Consider the following 25,969-nt stretch of genomic DNA (forward strand, 5'->3'; position numbering starts at 1 on the left):
ACCTTTGCAGTCTTTGAGATTATGGATTGCTCTCTTCTTCTTGATATTCTGTTCTCTCTAGTTTGTTGTGTGACATGCTTCTCTATCCAAGTTCTCTTCTTACTTATCTTTCTCCCCCTTTTGCCATTTCCTTTGCTGAATTTTCATCAAAGTCATGCCAGCTGTGCCTGTCTTGGGCTCCCTTTCCTTCTCTCTCTCTACTCTGTGATCTTGTCAGGTTCCATGGATTCAATTAGCCTCTCTCTGCTGAAGATTCTTAAATCTACTACAGCTTTAATCTCTCTTCTGACCTCCTGTCTGCCATGACTACCTCTTAGACATCTTTTTGGATAGCCAGTAGACATCTTAAACTCAACATGTCCAAAACTGAAGTTATTATCTTTCCCCCAAAACTCCACACTTCAGACTTCCCTGTTACTGTTGAATGTACCACCATTCCCCCAGTTCCCCAGCCTGGTAACCTTGGTGTCATCCTTGACTTCTCACATTTTTTTTTTTACCTCCTTTGTCTAATTTGTTGTCAAGGTCTGTCAATTTTACTTTTGCAACATCTCTTGTAAGCTCCCCCTTCTCTCTTTGGACATTACCACCACCCCACTATGGGACCTCCTCACCTCATGAGTATTGCAACACTTGCTGGTTGGACTGCTTGCCACAAGTCTTTTCATATTCTCATCCATCTAATACTCAGCTGTCAAAAACTTGCCCTCCTAAAGGGCAAGTCTGACCATGTCACTTTCCTTCCCAATAAACTTCAGTGACTCCCTGAATCAAATATAAAATCCTATTTGTGTTCAAAACCTTCCATAATCTGATATTGCCTCTCCTCTGACCCCCTCTTTCCACTTTTCTTACACCTAAACCTTTCACATGCTCTCTGATCTTACTACACTAGTCTCCTTACTGTGCCTCACACACAATACTCTTATCTCCTAACTTTAGCGATTTTCACCATCTTCCATGCATGGAATGTTCTCACTCCTCTACCTCCTGGTTTCCCTGTTTTTTTTCAAGTGTCAGCTAAAATCCCACCTTCTAATGGAAGTCTTTGCTTAGCCCTCTTAATTCTAGTTACTTCCCTCTATTAATTATTTCTAATTCATCTCGTATATAGCTTGTTTGTACGTAGTTATTTGCATGTTGTCTTCCCCCATTTAACTGAGCTCCTCAAGAGCATAAACTGGTTTTGCCTTCCTTTGGATTTCTAGCATTTAGAGGAGGGAAAAGATGAGCACTTTTAGTGCCTACAATCTGCCAGGCGCTATACTGAGCACTTTTTTACAAATGGTGTTTCATTTGATTTTACCCTAGTGATATGCAGGTGCTTAATAAGTGTTTATTGACTTACTTGCTTCGTCTCTTCGAGGAGTCCTAATAGTCCTTGTGGTTAGCAGTTCTGCCCGTAGTTGTTGCAGAGTTACTTTCTTTCTCTAAGACTCTGTCCTACATGTCCCTGTATCTAGAATTTCTTTGTTGTTTGGTTTTTTATTTAGTTTTGTTCCTGTTTTCAGCTTTGTTTTCTGAATTGGGACTTAATGGTTACAGTCAGGAGCTGGCTGCTTTTTTACACTCTTGGATGGGATGACATGCTCTTGTTTAGCCCTGATCTGTATTATCTGGGGTTCTGCTGTGGGCCTTAATTTCTACTAGTATTTCTGGGCAAAGTGCTAGCAGACGCAAGGCCTGATTATTTTCTCTTTGTACAGAGATGAGCGCTTCAAAGTATCAAGGGCTGCTCAGTTTCATGACCTGCAAACTTTCAGATTCATTTGATTTTAAGGTCAAATGACCTTAAAAATCCCCTTGAGTTCAGAACTCTGCAGGTGTTTGATTCCTCTGGGTTTTCCCCTTTTTATAGCTCTCTGGATTTCCTGATAGCTGGTACACAGCACTCCTACAGAGTCACTCACGGTGTCCTAGGATTGTTTCTAGTCAAGGCTGGAAAGCCTCCGTGGATTGTGCTTTCCCCTCCCCCCATTTCTTTGGCTGGTTTCCTTTCTTTCCCTCCCCACACCTTGGGTTTTAATGACGTTACTGTAGTTTCTTTTTATATTTCTTAATCATTCATGATGTTCTTTTTTTTTTGGTTTTTGTTAGAATACATAAATGAAAATTAAACTATTTTCTTTCTGTTTACTCTTCCATCTAGACATGAGATACCTGTAACTTTTCCTTATTCAGCAACTTACAGTGAGTCTCTATTGCCTCCCTCCCTTGTCTCTCTCCCTCTAATATATATGTATATGCATACACACACACACATATAAGTCCAAAGTCTAGTGTTTATTCTTGCAACCTGCCATTCTGTCTCATTTTTTTCTTTAAACTTTCACTTGTATTCTGCATTCCATTCAAGATAGATACATACCTCATCTTACCTTTGTGTCTTTGCTTATACTGGTCTTCCCTCTTTTGTTCCTTATCAGAATTGTTTGGGGTTTAGTTTCTTGAAGAGTTCTCTGATCTCTTCCAGCTAGTCATTGCTGCCTCTAAACTTTTACAGCACTTTTATCTATATTATTCTTATTTGTATTATAGTCATTTATATACTTGTGGCTGTGTGTTTTGGTGGTGAGAACACTGTATTCACATGTAAAATAATCTTTCTGACTTTGGACTTGTTGCTCAGTTACTCTCAGCTTCAGGTACCTTATCTATAAAGAAAAGAGGTTTGACTAGAACATTTCTAAATTTCTTTCTAATTTTAAAGCTGTGATCCCCTCTGGTCTGATCCCTCTTACATAATAAGTTACCATTATGGCAGCTACTGTTGTAATCATTTTTTTTTTTTTTGCTTTTTGGAGGGCAGTTGGGGTTAAGTGACTTGCCCAAGGTCATGCGGCTAGTTTTTGTGTTAAGTGTCTGAGGCCCGATTTGAACTCAGGTCCTCCTGGCTCCAGGGCCGGTGGTCTAGTCAGTTGTTGTAATCATCTTTGAATGAAGATGTGCATGCAGTATCTGGAATATATGTTATAGTAAATATTTTTGAATTGTAAATGAAACTAATTTTGAGATTTTTGCTTGAACTAATAAATATATCTGTTGTCTTTTTGAGAATGCAAACTCCTTAAGAGCAAATGATTATTTTTGTTTTTGCTTGGTATCTTAGTTCCTGGCACAAAGCAAGCACTTAATAAAATGCTTAATTGATTTTGTGAGAACTCCTTAAGCTTGAGGTGAAACAGCCATGAAAATAAGAAGATAACTATGTGACCCTGGCATAAAAGAAGCTCGTGAAGCTCTTCTCTGCCATACTTTTCCTGTGTTCAAAATTGTCATGGTCAATTTTATATGTGAACTGAAAATTTTCTTTCTGCTATTTATAATTTAGGGTTACTAGTCTAATTTGGGGCTCTTATAGGTGAGCTTGGGAAGAGCTGGTAACAATTAGTTGTAATTTAAACATTTTCTTTTTGGAAGTTCTTTGAAATACAGATTTGGTCTAAAAGCACTTTTTTTTATACTGAAGAATCCTTCAGTATAAATTTGATTTTTTTTTCAATTTCCCCCTTAATCTAAAATCTTTAGATTTATGATTTTAAGAATAGTTTTCATATATAATTACCTACAGTAACCCATAACTTTATAAAGTGAGGAAAGAAATTTTGATTAAAGTATGCTAGCTTTAATATTTTTACTAGTTTCTTATTTGATTGTTTACCTGAGTGAAGCATTTCCTGTGTGGGTAAAGCACATTACATTGTCCTTTCAAATAAGAGATATTTTATAACTATTTAAAGCAAATTAGCCTTACTAGAATCAGTGATTATAAAATGATCGGTGTTATCAGGGGTGGGGAACCTGCATCCTCTAGGCCACATGTGTTCTTCTAGGACCTCAAGTGTGGCCCTTTGACTGAATCCCCTTAATAAAAGGATTTGTTCTGTAAAACTTGGACTCAGTCAAAAGGCTGCACTCAAGGACCTAGAAGGCCATGTGGCCTCCAGAAAGCAGGTTCTCAGACCCAGTTCTCCTGACTCTTAATAAAAGACTTTTCACTATGTCACACTTGTTTTTTTGAACAAGTATCCATGGAAAATAACTTTTATGACAGATATTTATAAAGTGCTTACTGTGTGAAGAATATGAGCCTCTTATTGAAGGGATGTACAAAGTTTATATGGTGTTTACCTTTGTGAAACTTAGAATCTAATAGACAAATAACATATACCTGTGCTGTATCCACTGAATCACTAATTGCCCTTGTCTTCCCTTTAGCTGAACTCCCAGGAAAAGTTCTGTATACTCATTAATTGTACTTCAGTCAGTCAGTAAGCATTTATTAAGTATGTACTATGTTCCAGGCACTGTGCTAAATGCTGGGGATACAAAGAAAGGACAGAGACAGTCCATGCCTTTGAGGCGCTCCTCAAAGGAGGATAAACACAGAATAAACAGGAAAGGATCCACAGAGGAAAGGCATTAGGAGAGACTGGGGAAGGCTTCTTACAGCAGATGGTCTTTAACCTGGGACTTGAAGGAATCCAGGAAGCTACTTCCTTTCACTCAATCCTCAGCCTTGGCAGTCAGGCTTCTGAACTTAACGCTCAATTGAGACTGTTCTCTGCAAAGTTACCAGGCTTTTTTTAGTGGCCTTTTTAAAATACTCTTGCCTTTTTTGACTTCTCTAATACACTTGATGCTGTTGACTTTTTTCTTCCCATAAAGTTTTCATGACATATCCATGCCTTTCTTGCCTAGATCTTCTACTACTTGTTGGCTGACTTCTCTCCAGGCTAAACATCATAATCTCCATTCCCCTGTCATGTTAGAAGCTCACAGAACTAGGAGAAGAGTAGTTTTTTTTTAATGGTTACCTATTTTTTAACAAAATACAACATTACTGATCTATGTCACATTAGCTAGAAATTTATGATTATTCTTATTTATGGCTACTCTTTTTTTTCTTTAAGGATTCAGTTGAATGAAAAAGAACTGTCAGCGAAAACGTATTTCCTTTATGTGGGGACTTCATATAAAACCTTTGAAATTTTCTCCAAATCTACAAGTTGTTTTGGGATAATTGTCCTGTGCAGCTGATGAGGCTTATGAAGTCATACTATGGTATGGCCAAGTTTGAAGGGACCATTGATTTTTCTTCTTCAATATTTTCAGTTCAACAATGAAAAAAAAATGCTTCTTGTATACAGTGCATTACCTCAGCCCCTGAGGATGCAAAATATATGATCCCTCCTCTCCAAGATGTCCTGATTTGAAAGAATAGAGGGTATAATACAAGTTATATCAGATGTGTAGAAGAGGTCCAAACACACACAGTAGCATATGAGATTTGAGGAAGAGAAATCACTTAGCTAAAGCCCCTCTTTGAATGTCAAAGAGTCATCCAACTCTACTTGGAGACCTTCATTGATGGGAACTCATTCATTCCATTTTTGACACCTCTAATTTAGAAAGTTTTCGCTTATATTGGATGAAATCTGCTTTGTAATTTCTGTACATTGCTTCTGGATCTTTCCTTTGGAACTGAGCAGGACACATTTGATCCCTGTTCTACAGGTTAACCCTTCAGATATTGGTGGCTATCATAAAGGCAAGGATCTAGGTGGTACAGTGGATAGAGTGCCAAGCTTGGAGTCAGGAAGACTCATCTTCCTGCATTCAAATCTGGCCTCAGACACTTACTAGCTATATGACCCTAGGCAAGTCCCTTAATCCTGTTTGCCTGAGTTTCCTCATCTGTAAAATGAGCGGGAGAAGGAAATAACAAACCACTCCAGTATCTCTGCCGAGAAAACTCCAGATGGGGTCAGAAGAGTTGGACACAGTTGAGAAAGACTGAAAATCATGAAAGCATGGACTATGTTTTTCTGGGAAGGCATGGATTGTCAAGTTAATAATTTATTTAGTCCTTACTATGTGGTTTTATTTTATTTTTTTTTATTTTTAGTTTTCAACATTCATTTCCACAAGATTTTGAGTTACAAATTTTCTCCCTGTCTTTCCTCTGCCGCCCACTCCAAAATAGCAATTCTACTGAATACCCCTTCCCCAGTCTGTGCTCTCTTATATCCTCCCTCATCCTCCTCTAACTTTCTAGTAGGGCAAGATGGATTTCTGTACCCCAGTGCTTGTATATTTTGTTTCCCACTAGCATGTAAAAAACATTTTTTTTTAACATTTGTTTTTAAAACTTTGATTTCCAGATTCTTTCCCTTCTTCCCCCCTCACCTACCCCTACTGGGAAGATAAGCAATTCAATATAGGTTGTACATGTGTAGTTACACAAAACGTTTCCATAGTAGATATATTGTGAGAGACTAACTATATTTCCCTCCATCCTATCCCGCCCCCCACTTATTCTGTTTTCTACTTTAGCCCTGTCCTTTTTCAAAAGTGTGTGCTTCTAACTACCCTCTCACCCAATCTGCCCTCCCTTCTGTCATCCCCCTTCTTATCCCCTTCCCCCCCCATTTTCCTGTAGATTAAGATACCCAATTGAGTGTGTATGTTATTCCCTCCTTAAGCCAAATTCAATTCATTCCCTTTCACCTTCCTATTCTACACTATGATATGGTTTTAAATGAAACTTTTGAAGAATCACATTCTTTAATGTCCAGATTGTACTTCTGGGTTCTATGAAATAACATTCTGGGAAGAGAAAGATTAAGGGGTAAAGAAAAGGAAAGATAGTCAAATTAATGAGCATTTATTAATTATTTCTAAGTACCAGGCATTGTGCTAAGCCCTGGGGATATGAAGACAGATAAAAACCAGTCCCTGCAGACAAGGAACTTGCAGAGATAATATGCTAACAGTTACATCCCAGGCATATGATAAGCACTTAATAAATGAAATGCTACTTGACTTGACTTTTTTTTTTAATTATTTACTTATTTACTTTTAGTTTACCACATTCAGTTCCACAAGCTTTTGAGTTCCAAATTTTCTTCCCCTCCCCCCATGTCAGCATGCAAACTGATATAAATTCTACAAATACCTTCATATTAAACATTAGTACTTGACTTGATCTTAATGAGATTAAGAGTTAAATTTATTTTTCACCCTAATCCATTTTTCCACAGGAAGGCCTTTTTGTCCTAAATCTTTTATACACTTCCCTAAAAGAAAAAGTCTAGAAAATTTTTAGACTAGAAAAAAAATCTCTCAATATTTTCAGTTGAACTAAAAAAGAGTTGTTTAATATCTTCACACTTTGAAGGTCTACTTTATTTATCTCTAGGATTTTACTTTACAGGGTCTCTGTCTTTTGCTTTGTTAAGAGTATTGTATTCCAGTTTCTCCTTTTGTTCATTATAGAAGTTGTATTCCTTGACTATGATTCCTTTGTACCTGAACCTGCTAGATAAATGACTCAAGCAAATTAGAATATTACCTGTCACAATATCATGTTACATTGTCTTCAGATAATAATTGTGTTGATTCCTTCCATAAATATCTCATAAATTTAATGGTTGGTGGCCCAGGGCTATATATGGAAGTGTTGTGAATGGTCATCTATACTGTAATTCAGCCTTATAAAATGAGGGAATTTTCTTTTTTTTTTTTAAGCAATCAGGGTTAAGTAACTTGCTCAAGGTTACACGGCCAGTTATTATTTCTGGGTGTGGTGCTAAGTATCTGAGCCCAGATTTGATCTCCAGGTCATCCCGACACTGGAGTCCCTGCTCTTACTGTCTGAGCCACCTGGCCGCCCCTAAGCAATTGGGTTTAAGTAACGTGCTCAAGGTTACACGGCCAGGTATTTCTGGGTGGGTGCTAAGTGCCTGAGCCCGGGATTTGATCCCCAGGTCGTCCCGACACTGGAGCCATTGCTCTTAACTCGCTGTGCTACCTGGCCGCCCCAAAATGAGGGAATTTTCAATGTAGTTATATGATATCAAAAACTTCATAGATTCTAATAAAGTAAACAGCTCTGATATATCAGCCTGAGAACTTTATTTTCAGTTTTTTATAGGTTATTACATAGAAATGTGAACTGCTCATTTTTTCCCTTTTACTTGGTGGTTGTCTTTTATAATTGAAGTGGATCAAAATGACATCTCTATGTTGGGGTCAATGTATATGGTATTTCCCGCTGTGGCTGATTAGACTAACTTGAGTTTGGAAGGTTCTACCAAGTCTGGCAGAAGCAGTCCATATGAACATTTGGAATGTTTCTTCAATTTGTGCATCTCATGTTTCTTTTGAAATATACTTTGAATATATAAGAAATATAAGCTACTTTGAAATATAAGAAAGGTTTAGTTGGAATGAGGTACATAAGTGAAATGATTGAATTTTCTAGGATTATTGATAAATACAACATAATCCTCTTCTTAAATCCATCTACTTGAAATAGACAAAACCCTGAATGCATCTGACAAACTGTTGTCTTTTGTAAAATTTGTTTTATTCTGTAAATGCTTTCATTTTGAATTAAAACTAATTTTTTCTAATTCAACTATTATTATAAATTGTTTAATGTTTGTTTTTAAAAATATAAGCATCCTCCCCACCTAAATATCCAGATTAGTCTTTTGCAAAAGCATATTTTCCAAGATGAAGCTTAGAAAGAAAAAAAAGAAATATACCTTGTTTTTGACATACGATTAGATGGGGGGGGAAGAATATATCTTGTCTTTGACATGTGATTAGATGGGGAAACAAAAAGTATACCTCATTTGACATACAGTTAGCTCTGACCTTTAAAACATTAAACCATGGATAAATTACTAAATTAATCATTTTTCAGTCTTTTTCCCAAAAGGAAAAATAAATTGTACTTGATTGCATAGGTCACTGGTGTAGGAGAGCTGTCTTGGTCATTCTTGGAGGATTAATAATACTGTATGATCATTGGAATCTATATATTTTCTATTCCTTAACTAGGTTTATCTTGAGTGGTGACTGTCATTCACCCACTATTTTTATTGTTTTTGAACTGTGAACTAGCATTTTCCCTAACCCTGAAGACCAAATCACCCAGAAGAGATATATATCTTCTCTTCAGCCAAGGAATATGTTGCAGAAGGTAGGTGGTATAACTCATGGCCTCCGCAAAAAAAAAAAAAAATGGTCTTGATACAAATTCATACAATCTTAAAGTTGGAAAGTGACTTGAAGAGTCATCTAATGCAACTCCTACTTGAAGCTTGATACAAGTAACATGAGAGATCCATGGTGGCATCACATTTGAATTTTTTTGGTCCTCAGTGAGCCAAAAGATCCATCTGTGAGTGTCTACTGCAGTCAAAGCACCATGCTAATGTCTTGGAAACAGATTTCAAATGGATTTAGAAGAATATGTTGGCTGACTACAGTGAACCACGAAACTGGTGAGAAAGGAAGGACTTCTGGGTCCTGGTCAGGCTTTATGCAGGTATATACATCACTCTAATCATGTATTTGAATCCTCAACTACTGCTCCTCTGGTATCTGCTGCTGGATCCCAACATAAGGAACATACTGTACCTGGAACTAAGAAGACCTGAGTTCAAATACTGTCTCAAATATAGACTATGTGACCTTGGACAAGTCACTTAACTTTTGTCTTCAGTTTTCTCTTTTGTAAAATGAAGATAATAAGAGCACCCACTTTTCAAGCTTGTTGTGGAGATAAAGGAATATAATATTTGTAAAGAGCTTTGCAAACTTTAAAGTGCAATATTAGTTGTTAGCTGACAGTATTATTATTATCACCTATCAGATTCCATATTTCCAGGAGAAAATATTTAGTGAGATAATCTGCATCATAATCTGCCACAGTCATGGAAGAGCTCTTGACTGTTTTTCAATCCAGTCTTATTGGAAAGTCTTTCTATATATGTATGCTGAATTATTACTACTCTTGGTCACATAGGGCTTTATATATAAGTGCTTAATAAATCTTAATTGAACTGAACTGAAAATTGAAATCTTCTTAAATTTACAGTAAAAGTTAAGTATAAGTGCAAGTATACCAAGTCTTTCCTGTCCACTTAGTATTATACTTAATTTCTTTACAAAGTTTTATTCTTCATTCCAACTTCTTGTTATTCTCTGATTACTAATCTTCCTTGCTGAAACTGTTCATGGTGCCTGAGTCCCTGGCCACATGGCTCTCTCCTCTCCCTACCACCCTACCTTGGGGAACCAGACCCCAGTGCCCCAGTGTTAACACACTTGTCCCCCATTCTGTAAATATGTTTGCCCCATAATATGGAGATGAAGTACCATACTTCTAAGGCCTAGAATAACAGGGTGATAACCCAAGTAGATAGAAAGTTAGAGACTTAAAGATTGAAGCCCTGCTCTTCTGTTTTACATGCTTTAATCTTTTGGAGGCAGTATGAAGCAAGGGGAAGAGTGTTAAATTTGGAGTTAGAGGACCAGGATTGAAATCTCAACTCTGCCATTCCCTGCTTGGGTGACTTTAGATAAGTTAATAAATGCCTCAAGGACTCAAATCCCACAAGTACAAAAAAGGCTTAGATTAGATTACATCAGAGATACCTTTTTATTTCTTAAATCTGTTATTCCCCCACCCCTCCTCAATGTAATTTGATACTTTGAAACTTTTGTTGAAGACTAGGAAACTAGATAACCAAGACAGAAATGTGCCAAGGGCAAAAATAGATTCTATGTAGTTAAAACCCTCCTACAGGTGAAGTAGTTGAGCTTTGATGTGTAGCTCTATAGTATGCTTTGGTTCCTTAAAAAGCTCAGTGTCTAATATCCATTTGTCAAAGCTAGGTAGTAAGGGAAATGAAGGTGGCTGTAAGCACACAGAAATAATCAGTAAGCAGAACAATTAAAAAACAAGATAAAAAAATAACATGGGCCTATTTGGCCTTCATTCCTTGCTAATCTATGAAAAGGCATCACTGTGGTATAGTAGAGATTTAAGAAAAAGCTAGGTGTTCACAATATTTTGTGAAGAAAGTGGTCTGTAATACATCTTATCCATTTCCCTTCAAAACAAAGTATTAGTGCTTAAATGAAATTTTTTATGTATTTCTGTTCAGTGGAAGACAGTTTTTCAGCTTATTCCCTGTGTGACCTTCAAGTCACCTATACTGTCTGGACATCAGTGTCCTCATCTGTAAAATGAAATGGTTATGATCAATGAGTTCTTCAGGATGTCATGCTTAACTCTTATTATATCCTATGACCTCATTTCCTAATGACTCCAGATAAGGAAAGAATTACTGTATATTTTTAAAAATAGGCTTAAAACATACTGCATATTAAAGTATTTTAACTGAAAGACTAAAAACACAAGTGACATTCACTTAAATTGATGAGTGACATTCTTTTAGGCTTTAAAATCAGTGGGTGACAGTCTTTTGGGTTTTATAATAAGAGTTTGACAGTTTACATCTGATATCTGTGAGCTTGATTTTAAAAATATTTTGATAAATCTATTTTTAATAATATTGGCTTCCATTTCACTCCTACATATTTTGTTTTATGCATTTAAAAACATTTTGAGAAAGGGTCCTTAGCTTTCACCAGTTCAAATAAAAAAGCAATTGTTATGTGCCAGAGACATAAACTCCTGGCATACAAAGAAATGAAAAATAAAATAATAATAAAAGCCTTTCTCAACCCTTAAGAAAACGACAATGTACAAAAAAGGTATTTAAGAATAAATTGGAGATAAACTTTCAGAAGGAAAGCACTATAGCATTATGGGAATTGGAAACCAGGAAGTGGAAATGAGGAGAGTGTTTCAGGTATGGGGGAAAACAGGTAATAATGCATAAAGTTATGAGATAAAGTGTATTGTTTGTGGAACAGTAACCAGGCCAGTGTAATGAAATCAGATGGTGAAAGGTTTTTGTGACACCAAAAATGATAAGAACTCCTGCTCTATATTAAAAAGCAGCTGAGGAGATTTTAAACTTTAATCCCTAAGCATTTGTTAAGTGCCTACTAGGCAATTGGGATAATATACAAATACTCAAATGGTTCTGTGGTCTCATAGATTCAGAAGTTTTCTCCAGTGACTCAGGTTGCAACTCATTCGTGTGTGTCCATCCTGTGTGGTTCTTATCCATGTGCTTCCATAAGTTTGTCATAGTGGCCCAACATGCTGGAATCCTTCCTTGGTTTTTCCTGATATCACAGTCTACCATTGGAGCACTGTGACTGTCTAACCTGTCATCCCTTGCTCTTGTCATGTGGCCAGCCCATCTTCTCTTCCTATCATGTGATTCCTTGATATCTTTTACTCTGTTATTCAGAATTCCTTCCTAGTTAGCTGTTAAATTCTAAATATTCCCACCATGTATTTTATCCATTGCCTTCTGTGTGTGCTACTTATTTTTAGTTCTTTGTAATTCCATGTCTTGCTGCCAAAAAATAATGCTGGTAAGACATTAAAAGGTATGCCTTTGCCATCATGTTAAGCTTTGAGATCAATGAGCTTTGCATTTTCCTCAAGTCAATTTAGCATGCTCTTCACCAGTTCAACTCTGGGCCCACCTCATTACCCATCTGTACTGTCTTACCCAGATATATACACCTGATGGGTAAACTCTTTATAGATTGTCTCTCTAAATGCATGTCTATTTTGTACAATGGATGTTCTTCATCCATTTGATCTTTCCTGTGTGGATAGGTAGTCCAGACTCCTTTGAGTGATTACAGATCTCTTCCAGGAGGCTCTGCAGTGTTCCCGGGCTTGATGTAATCAGCACAGTGTCATCCACAAACATGAACATCTGGAGGACCTCACCGTCTACAGGTAATTCCTCTTCAACTTGGACTCTTCACTGGATCTTGTCCATCACAGTGGCAAATACCTTTGGCATCTCCCTGTTTTATGCCTCATCTGTTGTTTATTATCCAGAGGATTGTTTGAACAGGGTTATTTCAGTTGTTAGATTTTTCAAGCAGTTTTGAATTATTTTGATGTCTGGATAGTAGATATTTAATTGTAAAAGCATTTATAAGGTGCCATCTTCTTCTACTAAATCAAAGACTTTAGTAATGACCAGTGGAATCTTATGTTCTCTATATCTTCCACTTCATTGTGAAATGGTGCATATGTGAGCCATTGACGAATCTTGTTTGTAGAAGTCGGCTTGTTTTCTACAAATAGCATCGTCAGGTATACTTTGAGTTTGTGTATAGATGACTTTCACAAAGATTTTATATTGACATGTATTCTGGGATGTTCCTTGACTCAGGACAGCTTCGAGGTGCTTAGGTTCAGTATTAGAACAAAATGAAATATGTTAAAATTATTCAACAGTTAGCAAAAAGAAACTTAGCATAACAGGAGAAGGCTATTCAACAAGTTTAGGTATTAAGAACCACCTGACAACTTTCATATCAAAAACAAGTCTTTTTCAATTTTGTAAAAAATAGTTTTTGTTTTTTATGATGTTATTTGATAACACCTATCAATTCTTTTCTTTAAGAAATTTTTCATACTGAAGAGGCATGGAGCTTCTGTGTAATCTGCAAGTCTTTGAACTTTCGACTTCCTTCTCTCAGAACCATGCTCTCCTATACTTCTCCCCTTCCTTACCTTTTCTACCTTCCTATTAGAGTAACGAGATGTCATTGTTTATTGATTTAGTGTGGAGGATCTTATCAAGTACCTTCATAGATTTTTCTCTACCTCTTCAACCATGGAAACAGATTTTGGTATATAAGCTTCAGTTATTGTGGAGTTGGGTTTTTTTGGTTAATACTACTACTACTACTGCTGCTAGCTAGCATTTATATTGCTCTTTAAAGTTTGCAAAGCACTGTGCATGTGTTGTCTGATTTGTTAGTACTGTAACACATGATGAACAAATATTCTTGTTTTTGGTGGTAAAATAAAACCCATTTTACTAACTGTTTTCTTTACCTTTCTGATGAATGTGTCATCTTTCCATTTAGCTGAAACTGCTTTCTTTCTTCTGGTTTTGATTATAGCAAGAATGTCAATATTTCATATTCAGATCCTTTAGCAATATGTCTACTCTTGGTAATTGTATGAAGATCTCACATTTAGAGTACTAGTAGTCAAGTTAGAGTATATTGATAGCCTAAAAATCATGATTTTTAGCACCCACTCTCTTGTTTTCTTTCTTGGCTATATGCTACCATCACTGTAGAAGGAAAAGGAGAATGGACGGGTCTGAGGGCATTTACATTTTTTAGAATTTGTTGTTTGCTGTGGCCAAAAACAAATTCATTACCTGCTGGCCCTTGTACTGGTGATGTCTCTCTCTGTAGTTAGTTGGGAAATAGACTTGGTCTTTTACCAGGGCTCTCATAGATGCTTTTCTGAGATGGTAGAAACTTCCATAGCCTTGAGGATCCAGGGTTACATCTATACCATGATGAAGTATCAGAGTAGGACTTTGTGGAGGAAGCTCTGAGGATACAAAAAATGAAACAAAGCTCCAAGGAGCTTACATTCTATCCGTGAAAACTACATGTACATATATAAGTATGTACAGGGTAATGGGGTGCACTAGTAGCTAAGGGGATTAGGGGAAGGGGAAGAAGACAGCATTTGAAATTAATTTTCAAGCAAACAGGGGATTCTAAAAGGTAGAGATGAGGAGGAGTTACATTCCAGACATGGGGAATAGCTGTTGCAAAGGCAGAGATGGGAAATGGAATGTTGTATAGGAGGAATAGCCAGGAAGACCATGTATCTAGACCATAAAATATAGGAAGGGTGAAGGGGAACTAGTGTCCTTGATCTGATTTTGACCACTAGGAGGAACTGGTTTCTGAGATAGAATTAAGAGAAAGACATAACCATGACATCTTAGATTCATGAGTGCTAAGGAGAAGAATACCTTGACATAGTCCAATTCTGAAACAAGATGTGGGAAGAAACTATTTTAAACAGCTAAGAGGAAGTATATGTAGGATTCCATAGCTTGAGATTGTGCATGGTAAGAGGGATGGAATGCTGTAAACAACATGATTTCTGTTGATACCAATGGAAATTGTTCCTGTAAGAGACAAATTTCTAAATCATAGACTTTATGCAGGGAACTCAATCATTTAGAATTTTAAAAGACATATAAGGGCGTTCCAATCACATGATAAACAAAATGGAGAACTAGACTTCCTAAGATCCTCTGAACTCTCAAAATTCCCTGAGAGGTATATTGTTTTCATACCAAGAGCCTTAAAGAGGTAGCAACTTGATTAGTTAACAGCAAAGAAAACTATTCCCTGATACTCTTACTTAATTAACACACCTCTCTCCCACCAGCCTGCATATTTGGGCAGAGCTACATAGTGGGAGATATGTACTAGTGCTCTGGGATCCACCTAGCAATTTTCTCACCCAACCATTCTGTGAAAACAAGCATCAGAAACTTAATTCTTCCCTCTTCAGCACTCTTCCCCATACCCTTCCCTCCCTCCGCCCCCCCCATAGCCATGCAGAGAAAGTAGAGGTATTAGAAAAGTTGAAGCTTACTCTGCCTGAGACTGCCGTGTCCCTGCCTTGGTGAAGGAGTACTTAGCCAGAAAGGGAGCTGGAGCAGAGTGCCAGCATGTATTGGGGGAAGGGGAGGAGAGGGTTGGGTTCCACCAAGCCAAAGGAAATGGGGGACTGGTATCAAACTAGGACCATTTGAATTCCCACCCAGCCCCACTCCAGAAGTCATTTGGGGCTGAAGCCAGAGAGAAGTGAATTCCTCAGTGTGGGAAGAAGCTGAGATAGCTTTGAAATCTAGCCCTTGGACATTCACCATCAGAGGAGAAGAAATCAGAAAGTGAGATTTAAGAGAATATAAGGAAAAAAGACTAAAATTACTAAAGATTTTAGGAGGTAGAAAACGCAATTAAAAACATTAGAACAAATCATCAAGGAAAATATTAAAAATAGAAGGGAAGATCACTTTTAGGACAGCTGAATGAGTCTAAATATCTCTAAATAAATATTAAAAAAAAAAGGAAAATGAAGCAACATCCATGAGACAGATGACCTTGTGGCTTTCTAGGAAAGCATGGAAAAGACAACAAGATGTTTCTAAATGTGAGGAATAAGAACTGTGAAAGCAGAATTTATGGCCTACATGACATCTGTAATTAGTATATTAGAAAGCCTTGAATCCATAGTGATTAATAATTTCCCTCAAGAAACCAATGAAAAAACAAATGATTGTCTTTCACTTTTATGTATTTGCACTTCCATTCTGGAAGAAAAAGCAAAAAGCAGTGATGTTTAAAAAAATGATATCCATATAAGCAAAACATATTGATATCAAAGCAAGATGCCTAGTGATAACTTAAGGATTATAGATCTCTCAGAAACAAAAATAAAAAACCCTGAATACTATAATGCAAGAGATAATACAACAAAACTGCCCAAATCTTGGAACACTGAAATCAAAGTGCCAATCAAAAAACTCCATTGGTGGCCTGAAGAAAAACAAACAAAACCTTACCCACTTAGTGGCTGAATCAGACAATTCAGAACACAGACTACCATTTTTTTTAAAGTAGCCAGCAAAAAGACCTTCAAAGATAAGAGAATTGTAATAATACAAGACTCTCCTGTATCTACCATTTATTGTAGAAGGGAATGGAATAATGAGTTTTTAAAGAGCATAGGCGTTCAAGATTCAATCCAAAGGGACATAGTCTACAAATCTGAGTCTAATCATCAATGAAAAAAGATGGACATTTGATTAGAGGGATTTGAAGCATTCCTACCAAAAAATCCCCAACCCAACCCCCTTCAACTCTCCCCCCAAAAACCCAGACATGATCAGAGTATTTGCTTTGCAAATACCCCAAACTACAGAAACATAAAAAAGGTAAAACAAATACAGCTAGGAACACTTACCCCCTTCTCCTTTCTAAACTCCCCCCCCCACACACACAAAGACATAAAAACTAGACAGAGAAATATACCTAGAGAGTAAGTCAACAACAAACAACAGAGGGATTATTAAAAAGATTTTCTTTTTTCTTTTCATTTAATTTAACCCCTTTATTTTATAGCTGATATGAGTTCCAGAAATGAGAAGCAACTTGCCCAGTAGGTCACAGGTGGTCAGTGGCAAAATCTGGTTTTCCTGACTCCCTCCTTTGGTGCTCTTTCCTTTGCCACATTTTTGTTAAGAAAAAAGATTTTCTAAAAGTATGTAAACAGACAGTGATGAAAGTAGAACTTAAATAGTTGAAGTAATGGTGGAGGAATAGGCCTTGAAGCACCATGAGTAACTCTCAGCTTACAGGCGAATCAGTATTTTAAGTAGGACTGAACTTTATAATGGGAGAGGCACATAGACAGTAAGATGTATTCTAATCAAGTCATTGATCAGCAGTGAAGGGAAAATAATCCTTAAAAGTCCCTTAGGAAGCAGAGAGTCTGAGGGAGAATGGATTTTGATTCACTGATGGAAGTGGGTCCCACTGAAGAACTCGCATTCAGGGGGACATGGGAGATGATCACTTGAAATGTAAAATATGTAGGAATTTGGTGCTTAGAGGCATCTCAGATCTGAGGAGCAGATTATTGTGCCTCAGTGGTCAGCAGCTTCCTTCAGAATAAGGTTAATCAGAACTCACACAAAGCAATAAGCATTCAGAAAGATGGATGCAGAGAGGAGAGATTTCATGGTAATTGATGAAAAAAAAGTTAATGGGGAGGAAGAGGTAGTAATGAACTATACAATCAGGAATTCAGGGATATGGGAAAATTTCTATTGTGGGGCAATATTTCTGTGCTCCCTAATTCCTGTAGGAATTGATACTAAGAGTGAGGCACAGCAGAAAAAAAGGAGGGGGAGCAGCATATACAACACAATGACATAGAAACCGTTTCAAAAAGCAACCCAAAATAGGTTCCAAAGAGCTTTAATTCCATGAGGAAGAGACTAAAGAAGGAATGATATAAGACCATGAATTAAAAGAATAAAAGTCTAGAATAGAAATAGAAGAAAATTAATGAAGAGAACAAGGAGTCCTTGTTGACCTTTTTTAGAAAAAGATACAGAATGTGAAAAGAAAAAAAAAACAGCCCTAAGAAAAGAATTTGAAGCAGAAGATTTTACTATGTAACCAAGAAATTTGTTATTTATCAAGTGAATTAAAAAAAGACAGGAATTGCAATTATGCCATCAGACAAAGCAAAAACAAAAATTCACACCACCAAAAGAAATAGGCAAGAAAACTACATTAGGCTGAAAGGGACACTAGATAACAAACTAGTATCAACATTAAATGCATGTGACTCATCCCTTAGGATCTAAATTCACCAAGGAGAAATTAACTGAATTACAAAAAGATGTAGTAATACAATAATGGCAATTGCAGAAAACTTTAATGACCCTTTCTATTTTGGACATTTATAGTGTGTATGCACACACACATATACATATACACACACACACACTGTAAACAAAAGGGAGAAACTATACCTAAAAAACTGATGGTATCTTCTTATTAGGACTGTTAAAAGAATGCATGTATTTTTTTGCCCCACATGGAACTTTTATAAAAATTGAACATATTATTACAAATAATGATGGAACAAGACTAAAATTTTTGGGATGCAGTGAAAGCAATCTTTCAAGAGAATTGTAAATATGCATTAAAAATTAGAAAGTCAATGAGTAAATCTAAAATAAGCAAAAAAGCTAGACATTGAAAAATAGGAGAAAGAGATGAGCAAACAAACCAAAAAACCCCATAGAAATGGTGAAACTTAAATGCTAGTTCTGTATTAACAAAATTGATAAGCCTCTAACTAACCTGACTAAAAAAAGAGGGCATGGGGGTGCTAGGTGGTGCAGTGGATAGAGCACTGGCCTTGGTGTTAGGAGGAACTAACTGTGTGACACTGGGCAAGTCACTTAACCCTGGTAACCTCCAATGGCAGCAAAAAGAAAAGGGCAATAAGTCAAATCAACAAAATAGAAAATGAACAAGGTAAAAATCACAACAAAATCAAAATTAAAAATATTGGAACTTGTAGAACTATGTGCTCGATGCTACTAAAACTGAGAACATAAGATTTAGAGGAATACTTTGAAAAATAGAAAATAGAAAACTATTAGAAGACAAATTAGAGAATTTAAATAAGCTACACTTAGGAAAAAAACAGAACAGCTGTAAAGGAACTACTAATAACAAAAACTCCTGATCTGGATGGAATCACAGGAGAATTCTAACACACTTTTAAAAATAATTAATGCTTATACTAGACTAGTTATTCTCAAAAGTTGAGAAAGAAGGTACTTTACTAGGCTCCTTTTATGAGAAAAATACAGCTCTAATACTTAAACCATGGACAAAGCACAGAATATATAAAGCCCAGAAGATAAAGATAAATAAGATAAAGCACAGAACTATAGACCAGTATCATTAATGAATATTGATAAAAAAAATTTTTTTAAATAAAATTTCAGACACTACAGTAATTCATCCAAGAAATCATTCATTATGACCAACTTGTATTTATACCAGGGAAGCAAGGATAGGTCATCATTACAAAAAATAATATAATTAATCATATTAAAAACAAAAACATTTCAAAATTACTGGATTATTTCAGTAGTGTGTAAAACTACACAAATGTTTGTCTAACTACAACACTGATTTGTGCTTAAAAAAAAACTCTAGAAAGTATAGGCATACAAAACCCTTTGAATACCATAAAAATATCTAAAACTAGTAGCAAATATAATTTCTAATGAAGATATACTAGAAGCTTTCTCAGTGAAAAGACAAGGATGCTTATTCCTCTCACTATTACTTGACACAGTTCTGGAAATGCAAGCAGCAGAAATAAGGCAAGAAAAAGAAATTAAAGCTATAAAGATAGTAATGAGGAGATAAATTTATCTCTATTTGCTCATGGCATGATAACTTTATTTAGAAAAGGTTCTACAGAATCAAAGATACTAATTGGGACAGTAGCTTTAGACTATAAAATAAACCCATAGAAATCAGTGGCATTTCTTTTTATAGTACTAACAAAATCTAAGAGACAGAAATCGAAAGAGAAATTCCATTCCAGCTAACTAAAAAATCTATAAAGTGTTTGGGTTTTGGTCTACTGAAACACAACAGATACTTGTGTATATTCAATTACAGAGTGCCGCTTAGCCAAATAATTATTTAAATAGCTGGGGTGATATGTAGTGTTCATGGCTGCTCAACAACAATACTGCCAAAGTTAATTTACATTCTTTTTTACATAATTTACATTACATATTATGATTACATTTTACATAATTTTACATAATAATTTCAGTTAACCAATTCTTTTTCTCCCCATAACTTTCGTTACAAGAAAAATGTACCTCTTGTGATAAATATGGATAAGCAAAACAACTTAACAACTTCTCTCATTGGTCTGTGTGTGTGTGTGTGTGTGTGTGTGTGTGTGTGTATGTGTGTATCTCTATCTTTTTGTACTCTGAGTCCATTACTTCTCTCTCAGGAGGTGGGTAATATGTTTTATGTATTCCGGAATCATAATTGATCATTGCATTTATCAGAGTTTTTAAGTCTTGTAAAGTTATTTTTTTATAAAATTATTATCATCTAAATTGTTTTTCTGGTTCTCTTCACTTCACTGTGCATCAATTCAAATAAATCTTCACAGCTTTATCTGAAACCATTAACCTCATCATTTCTTATAATAAATAAGATTCCATTGCATTCATATACCATAATTTGTTCATTTCCCAATTGATGGACCCTCCCCTCAGTTTGTAGTTCTTTGCCACCACAGAAAGAGCTGCTACAAATGTGTGTGTGTATGTATGTATGTATGTATGTATCCTGTTCCTCTTTTCTTTGATCTTTTCAGGGTACAGATATTATAGAGGTATGACTGGGTCTAAGAATATGTGTAGTTCAATAACTTTTTTTGCTTTAGTTTCAAATTTCTTTTCAGGATGACTGAACCAATTTATAACTCTGCCGGCAGTACAGTACTGCTAGGGTTTGTTATACAACATAGATAGACAATGAAGAGATATGAGATGAGAAGCTATTCCCAGATAGTGGTCAAAGAATATGAACAAATGAATTCAAAAGAAGAGTTAAAAACTGTCAATAACCATATGAAAGAATGAGAAATCCTAATAATAAGAGAAATGCAAATCAAACAACCCTTAGGTTTGAACTCATAACCAACAAATTGACAAAAATGACCAAAGACTAGAGTGGTAGTCATTGTTTGAGGGATTGTAGGAAGATGTGCATATTTATATATTATCTGTGGGGCTCTGAGCTAATATAATTGGAAAACAATTTGGAATTATGCAAATAAAGTCACAAAAATGTCTAGACCCTTTGACCCAGGGATTCCACTATCGGACTTATACTCTGAGAAGGGCTTTGAAAGTTCCCGCATACATTGATATGTTTATAGCAGCACTTTTTGTAGTAGCAAAGATTAGGAAACAAAGCAAATAGATGCCCATTGATTAAAGAATGGCTAAGCAACTTGTGGTACTTGAATATAATGGAATATTACCATTTTATAAGAATCGTTGAAGATAATAATGAGAAAGATTACAATTTTCATAAAGAGTAAGATAGTGGGGGAAAAAATCAGATATTAAAAACAAACTATCCCAAGGGCAGGTAACTGATAAGAAGCACAAAAAATTGTATAGGTCTATATGAATAATATCAAGATTATTAAACCCCCTAACGGGCTTAAAAGGTGCCTTTTTTAAAAACTTTGTTGACAGAAGACTCTAAAAGAAGGAATAGAACTTGTTTTATGGATGAAAAATGACAAAGATGTAGCTATTCAATTCTTTTGTTTTCTTTACTAAAGTTAATGATCTTTACCCAGAAATTAGTTCAAAATTGTATCTGAATAATAATGACTGATAATTGTATAGTACTGTTAACATTTACAATTTTTTTTTTTTTAAGCAATCGGGGTTAAGTAACTTGCTCAAGGTTACATGGCCAGTTATTTCTGGGTGTGGTGCTGAGTATCTGAGCCCAGATTTGATCCCCAGGTCATCCTGACACTGGAGCCAGTGCTCTTACTCGCTGAGCCACCTGGCCTCCCCTTACAAAATGTTTTTATATAGAATATCAAATTTAAACCCCATCACATTGTGTTGTTGGTAATGACAGTTGTTACTTTTCATTTCATTCATCAGTAAAATGAAATGTAAGGGTTATGAATTATTCATGGTCACACAATAAATAGCAGAGAGGGAATTTGAACCCAGATTTTTTGTGACTTTTTTTCTGCTCTGCCATCCTCTGTCCCTATGTAAACAAGAAGATAAAATACCTTTTCACTGATTTGGCCACCCATGCCTCTGTGGGGGGAAAAAGTGCTAGATTTGATGTTGGAAAACTTCAGTTCAAATCCTGGATCTGACCTCAGTAAGTCATTTAACCACTCTGGGCTTCAATTTCTTCATCTGTAAATTGAGGGGGTTCAAATTTTTGAGCTCTAACATCCTTTTCATCTATAAATCCATGCTGCTGTGAACTATAATCTAGAGCATTTAAAAAATTTGTAGGTACTCTTTATAACTTTTGAAAGATTGTGAGTAGGAGAGATTCTAAAAGTCTTTTAAGATGAGCAAATGTCCAAATTTTCAAAAAGTTAATTAGATTAAAAAAAACTCAAGGCTTTTGAGCCTGAGGTTAATGTCTCAAGAGCAAAATTCTAGATGAAATTCTAGATCAAAGGGATAATTAATTAGTACTTACACAATGATGCATGGGTTCATCAAGAACAAGTCATGCCAGACTAATCTATTTCCCAAACAGATCCATATTCATAATAGTCTTTCTTTTGACATAAGTTATCTGATAGTCTCTTGTGGTGTTCTTATGGACAAGATGAACAAATGTGGGCTTGATGCTGGCTAATATAGTTAGGTGGATTCCAAACCTGATACAGTGATTTTTATTAATAGATTAATGTCAGACTGGAATTATGTATCTAGTGAGGATGCCACAAGGTTCTTTCTATGATCCCATTATATTCACCCTTTTTCTTATTCAATTGAATGAAGGGTATAGATAATATGCTTCTAAAATTTTCAAAATTCAGTGAAGCTGGGAGAGAGAGGCTGGGTTGACAGAATTGTGGTCCAGAAAGATATAGCCATCAAGGCTTGTATTATGGGTAAACTTATTTCAGTAAGAGGATGTCAAATATAAAGTCTTATAGGTATGCAGTTGATTTTTTTTTAAATCTTATGCTAGACAAAGGAAAAGTGTCTAGATATAGGAGGGAAGCTTGTATAGTAAAATCCATATAAGTTTACAGTAATTATGTTAAAATAAATAGTAAATACAGTTTTAGTAAATATAAGCTAACAGAAGCATAGTGCCCAGAATAAGGGATATTACAGTACTGCTATACTCTGCCATGTTTCTTCAAACAGACAGTGTACAAACATTTTTAGCGTTTACTGTGTACCCAGGATACAAATAAAGGTAACAATATAGTTCCTGCTGTGAAGAAATTTACATTCTAATAGAAAGTCAACACGCAAAGAACTATGTACTTACAATATAAATGAGAGGAGATAATCCCAGAGAAAAGGCACTAGAAGTGAGGTTGTTAGATAAGGAGACTGGGAAAGTTCTGCAGAAGATGAGATTTGAACTGAGTCTTGAAGAACACCAGGAAGGTAGGAGGTGAAAGTAAAAGTAAGGAGGTGAGAGCATTTCAACTTGGGGACAGAGAACAAAGTCTGGATATGACATTTCTGTCTTTTGCAAGTAATAAAAAGCAAGGAGGCAAATATTGCTTATTCATAGCGTACCTGAAGGGGAGTAATGGAGGGGGGTATAAAGTATAAGAATAATGGAAAAGTAGAAAGTTATGAATGGCTTTCAAAGCCAAACAGATTTTGTAGTAGATCCTGAGGTAATAGGGAGCCACTGGAATTTTTTTTCTTTTTTTTTTTGGAGGGGGGAAGGTAAGCCAATTAAGTGACTTGCCCAAGGTCACACAACTAGTTTTTGTGTTAAGTGTCTGAGGCTGGATTTGAACTCAGGTCCTTCTAATTCCAGGGCCGGTGCTCTATTTACTGTATTGAGGGTTGGTGTGTGTGCATTTGCTTGTGCGTGTGATGGTCAGACTTGTAACTGAAATGGAGAACAGACTTGAGGCAGGAATTCCAACTAGAATGCTATTGCAGTAATTGAGATGTTGAACACCTGTATCAAGAGTGACTGCTTTGTGAGTGGAAAAAAGGCGGCATATATGAGAGATGCTTTGAAAGAAGAAACTATAAGACTTGATGGTTAGAACATATCTAGAATGTCATAGTTTTGAGCAGTTTATTTTAAAAGAAACATGATAAAATTTTGTTTTCCGTTTAGAGGAAGATAACAGACTTGGTGAAGCCTTTGGAAACTCTATTATGTTTAATTAGGTTGGAGAGGAGAAGACATGGGGCTTTGGATTATTAAGCTTTCAAATTACAAAGAACAATCTGGGTGTCAAAGGAGGGAGAAAATATGTCCCACTCCTTTCTTGCAAAGTTGGAGACTGGATATAGAACATTATGTATGGCGCCAGACTTAATGGATGTGTTGTTTAGTTTTGTTGAACTGCATTTTTCTTTTCTGTTACAGTGTATGACTATGCAGGTGTAAAAGGGATGACTTTGCAGGATTGGGGATAGTGGTGGTATATATATTTGGAACTTAAAGAATGTAAATATGAGATCAATTTTTTTTTAAAAGAAAAGCACCTTCAAATAGGTTCTTTTCCTTCAAACAAGTTCCTTTATCATTACATATTTTAAATTTCTTTCTCATTATCCTAAGGAATATAAGCATTAAAAATTTTAATAATGAATATTTAATTTAACTTTGAGTAATACTTTTTTTTTCTTTTTTGTGAACAGTTATTTGAAGGACTTGCAAAATTGATAGTGCTTTAGTAGCATTCCTGATCCCTTTCCTAGATTTAAAATTGTTAACCCCCTGTGGAATAAATTTTCACAGTTTTGATTTACACAAACATTTTGGCTAAATATTAATGATATGAAATGTATCGTTTTTCTTTATACATGAAACAGATTCTGCTTAGTTTATACACTGAGTAACTAAAGTAATATTTTAAAATGTGTGCAATGACATCATTTATGAAAATGGAAAATTCTGGCAAGTTTTTGTGTAAATGTATTTTCCTGATGAATGTACATATGACTAATGCATTTATAACCTTTTCCTTTGTAGTTCTCAATAAAGACCTAAAATTAAATAGCATTGGTTTGAATAATGTTCTTATTCTGATAGAGAAGAAAAAGCTGGATCACTTACCAGTAACTGGAGTTCTATTGGGTAATCTCCACAGATCCACATACTTTGAAGTTATTGTGAATGCCTCGAGGACCATGGAACCGTTGAAATTTCAAATTTCAGGAAGGTAAGCAAGTACACTGAAGCATGTCTCTAGCATCTCCCAAATTTTCTTCCCCCACTTTCTTACATATACATCTGTACTGCATGCCCTCTCAGTTCCAGTGGATGGCCATCAAGAAGAATCTGATGCTGAACAGATTGGCAAGACAGTGTGGATCTGTGAGGGAAAATTCCCAATAGGATAACTCCAGTTGCTGGTAAGTAATCCAGTTTTCTCAAACTTGAGACATTTTTAAGTCTCTTCTCTTTGTAAAGAATCTTAAAAAAAGAAGTTGGTACATGGGGAGACATTTTTGTCTTAAATTCTATATAGTTTAAGGAAGTTAGTGTCTTTTAGTTGTTAAATGTAGAAAGCTTATTTTACATAGTTAAGGAGATTATATCCCATTTCACAGACTGATGTATTTTTCCAAAATTTGTGTAAATCAATTTTGGTAAATTGAATTACCTTTTTAAAAGTACCAAAAAAGTGTATAGGAACCCTGTTTCAAAAAATTCTTTTTATAAAGTATGCAACAAATAACCCTTAACTTAACTGTTACCGTGTTTCCCCGATAATAAGACCTATCCTGAAAATAAGCCCTCCCCATTACTGTGTAAGATTCCTCTAAAATAAGCCCTCCCCCGAAAATAAGCCCTATTGAGATTGCTACTGTAGTGAAGGTGCACT

General features: G+C 35.7%; 1 protein-coding gene across 9 annotated transcripts in view; it reads left to right on the forward strand.

Moving 5' to 3' along the window:
- The window catches only part of YAF2 (YY1 associated factor 2), a 72,393-nt gene that overhangs the window by 9,705 nt on the left and 36,719 nt on the right, over positions 1-25,969 (forward strand). For 2 of the 9 annotated variants that reach the window (XM_069094210.1, XM_069094209.1), the window contains exons 3-4: positions 12,603-12,688; positions 25,114-25,303. The exons of 2 other annotated variants lie outside the window; for them this stretch is intronic. In XM_069094210.1, the coding sequence (XP_068950311.1) occupies positions 12,603-12,688; positions 25,114-25,303 (276 nt within the window). Of the gene's footprint in view, positions 1-12,599; positions 12,689-25,113; positions 25,304-25,969 lie in introns of those variants that run through there. 5 more of the 9 variants (XM_069094213.1, XM_069094212.1, XM_069094211.1 and 2 more) reach the window with 4 other exon arrangements.

The sequence above is a fragment of the Petaurus breviceps genome, unplaced genomic scaffold (assembly GCF_028583685.1).
Source record: "Petaurus breviceps papuanus isolate PSGF00001 unplaced genomic scaffold, PetGlider_PUasm1.0 216, whole genome shotgun sequence".
Lineage (NCBI taxonomy): Eukaryota > Metazoa > Chordata > Mammalia > Diprotodontia > Petauridae > Petaurus > Petaurus breviceps.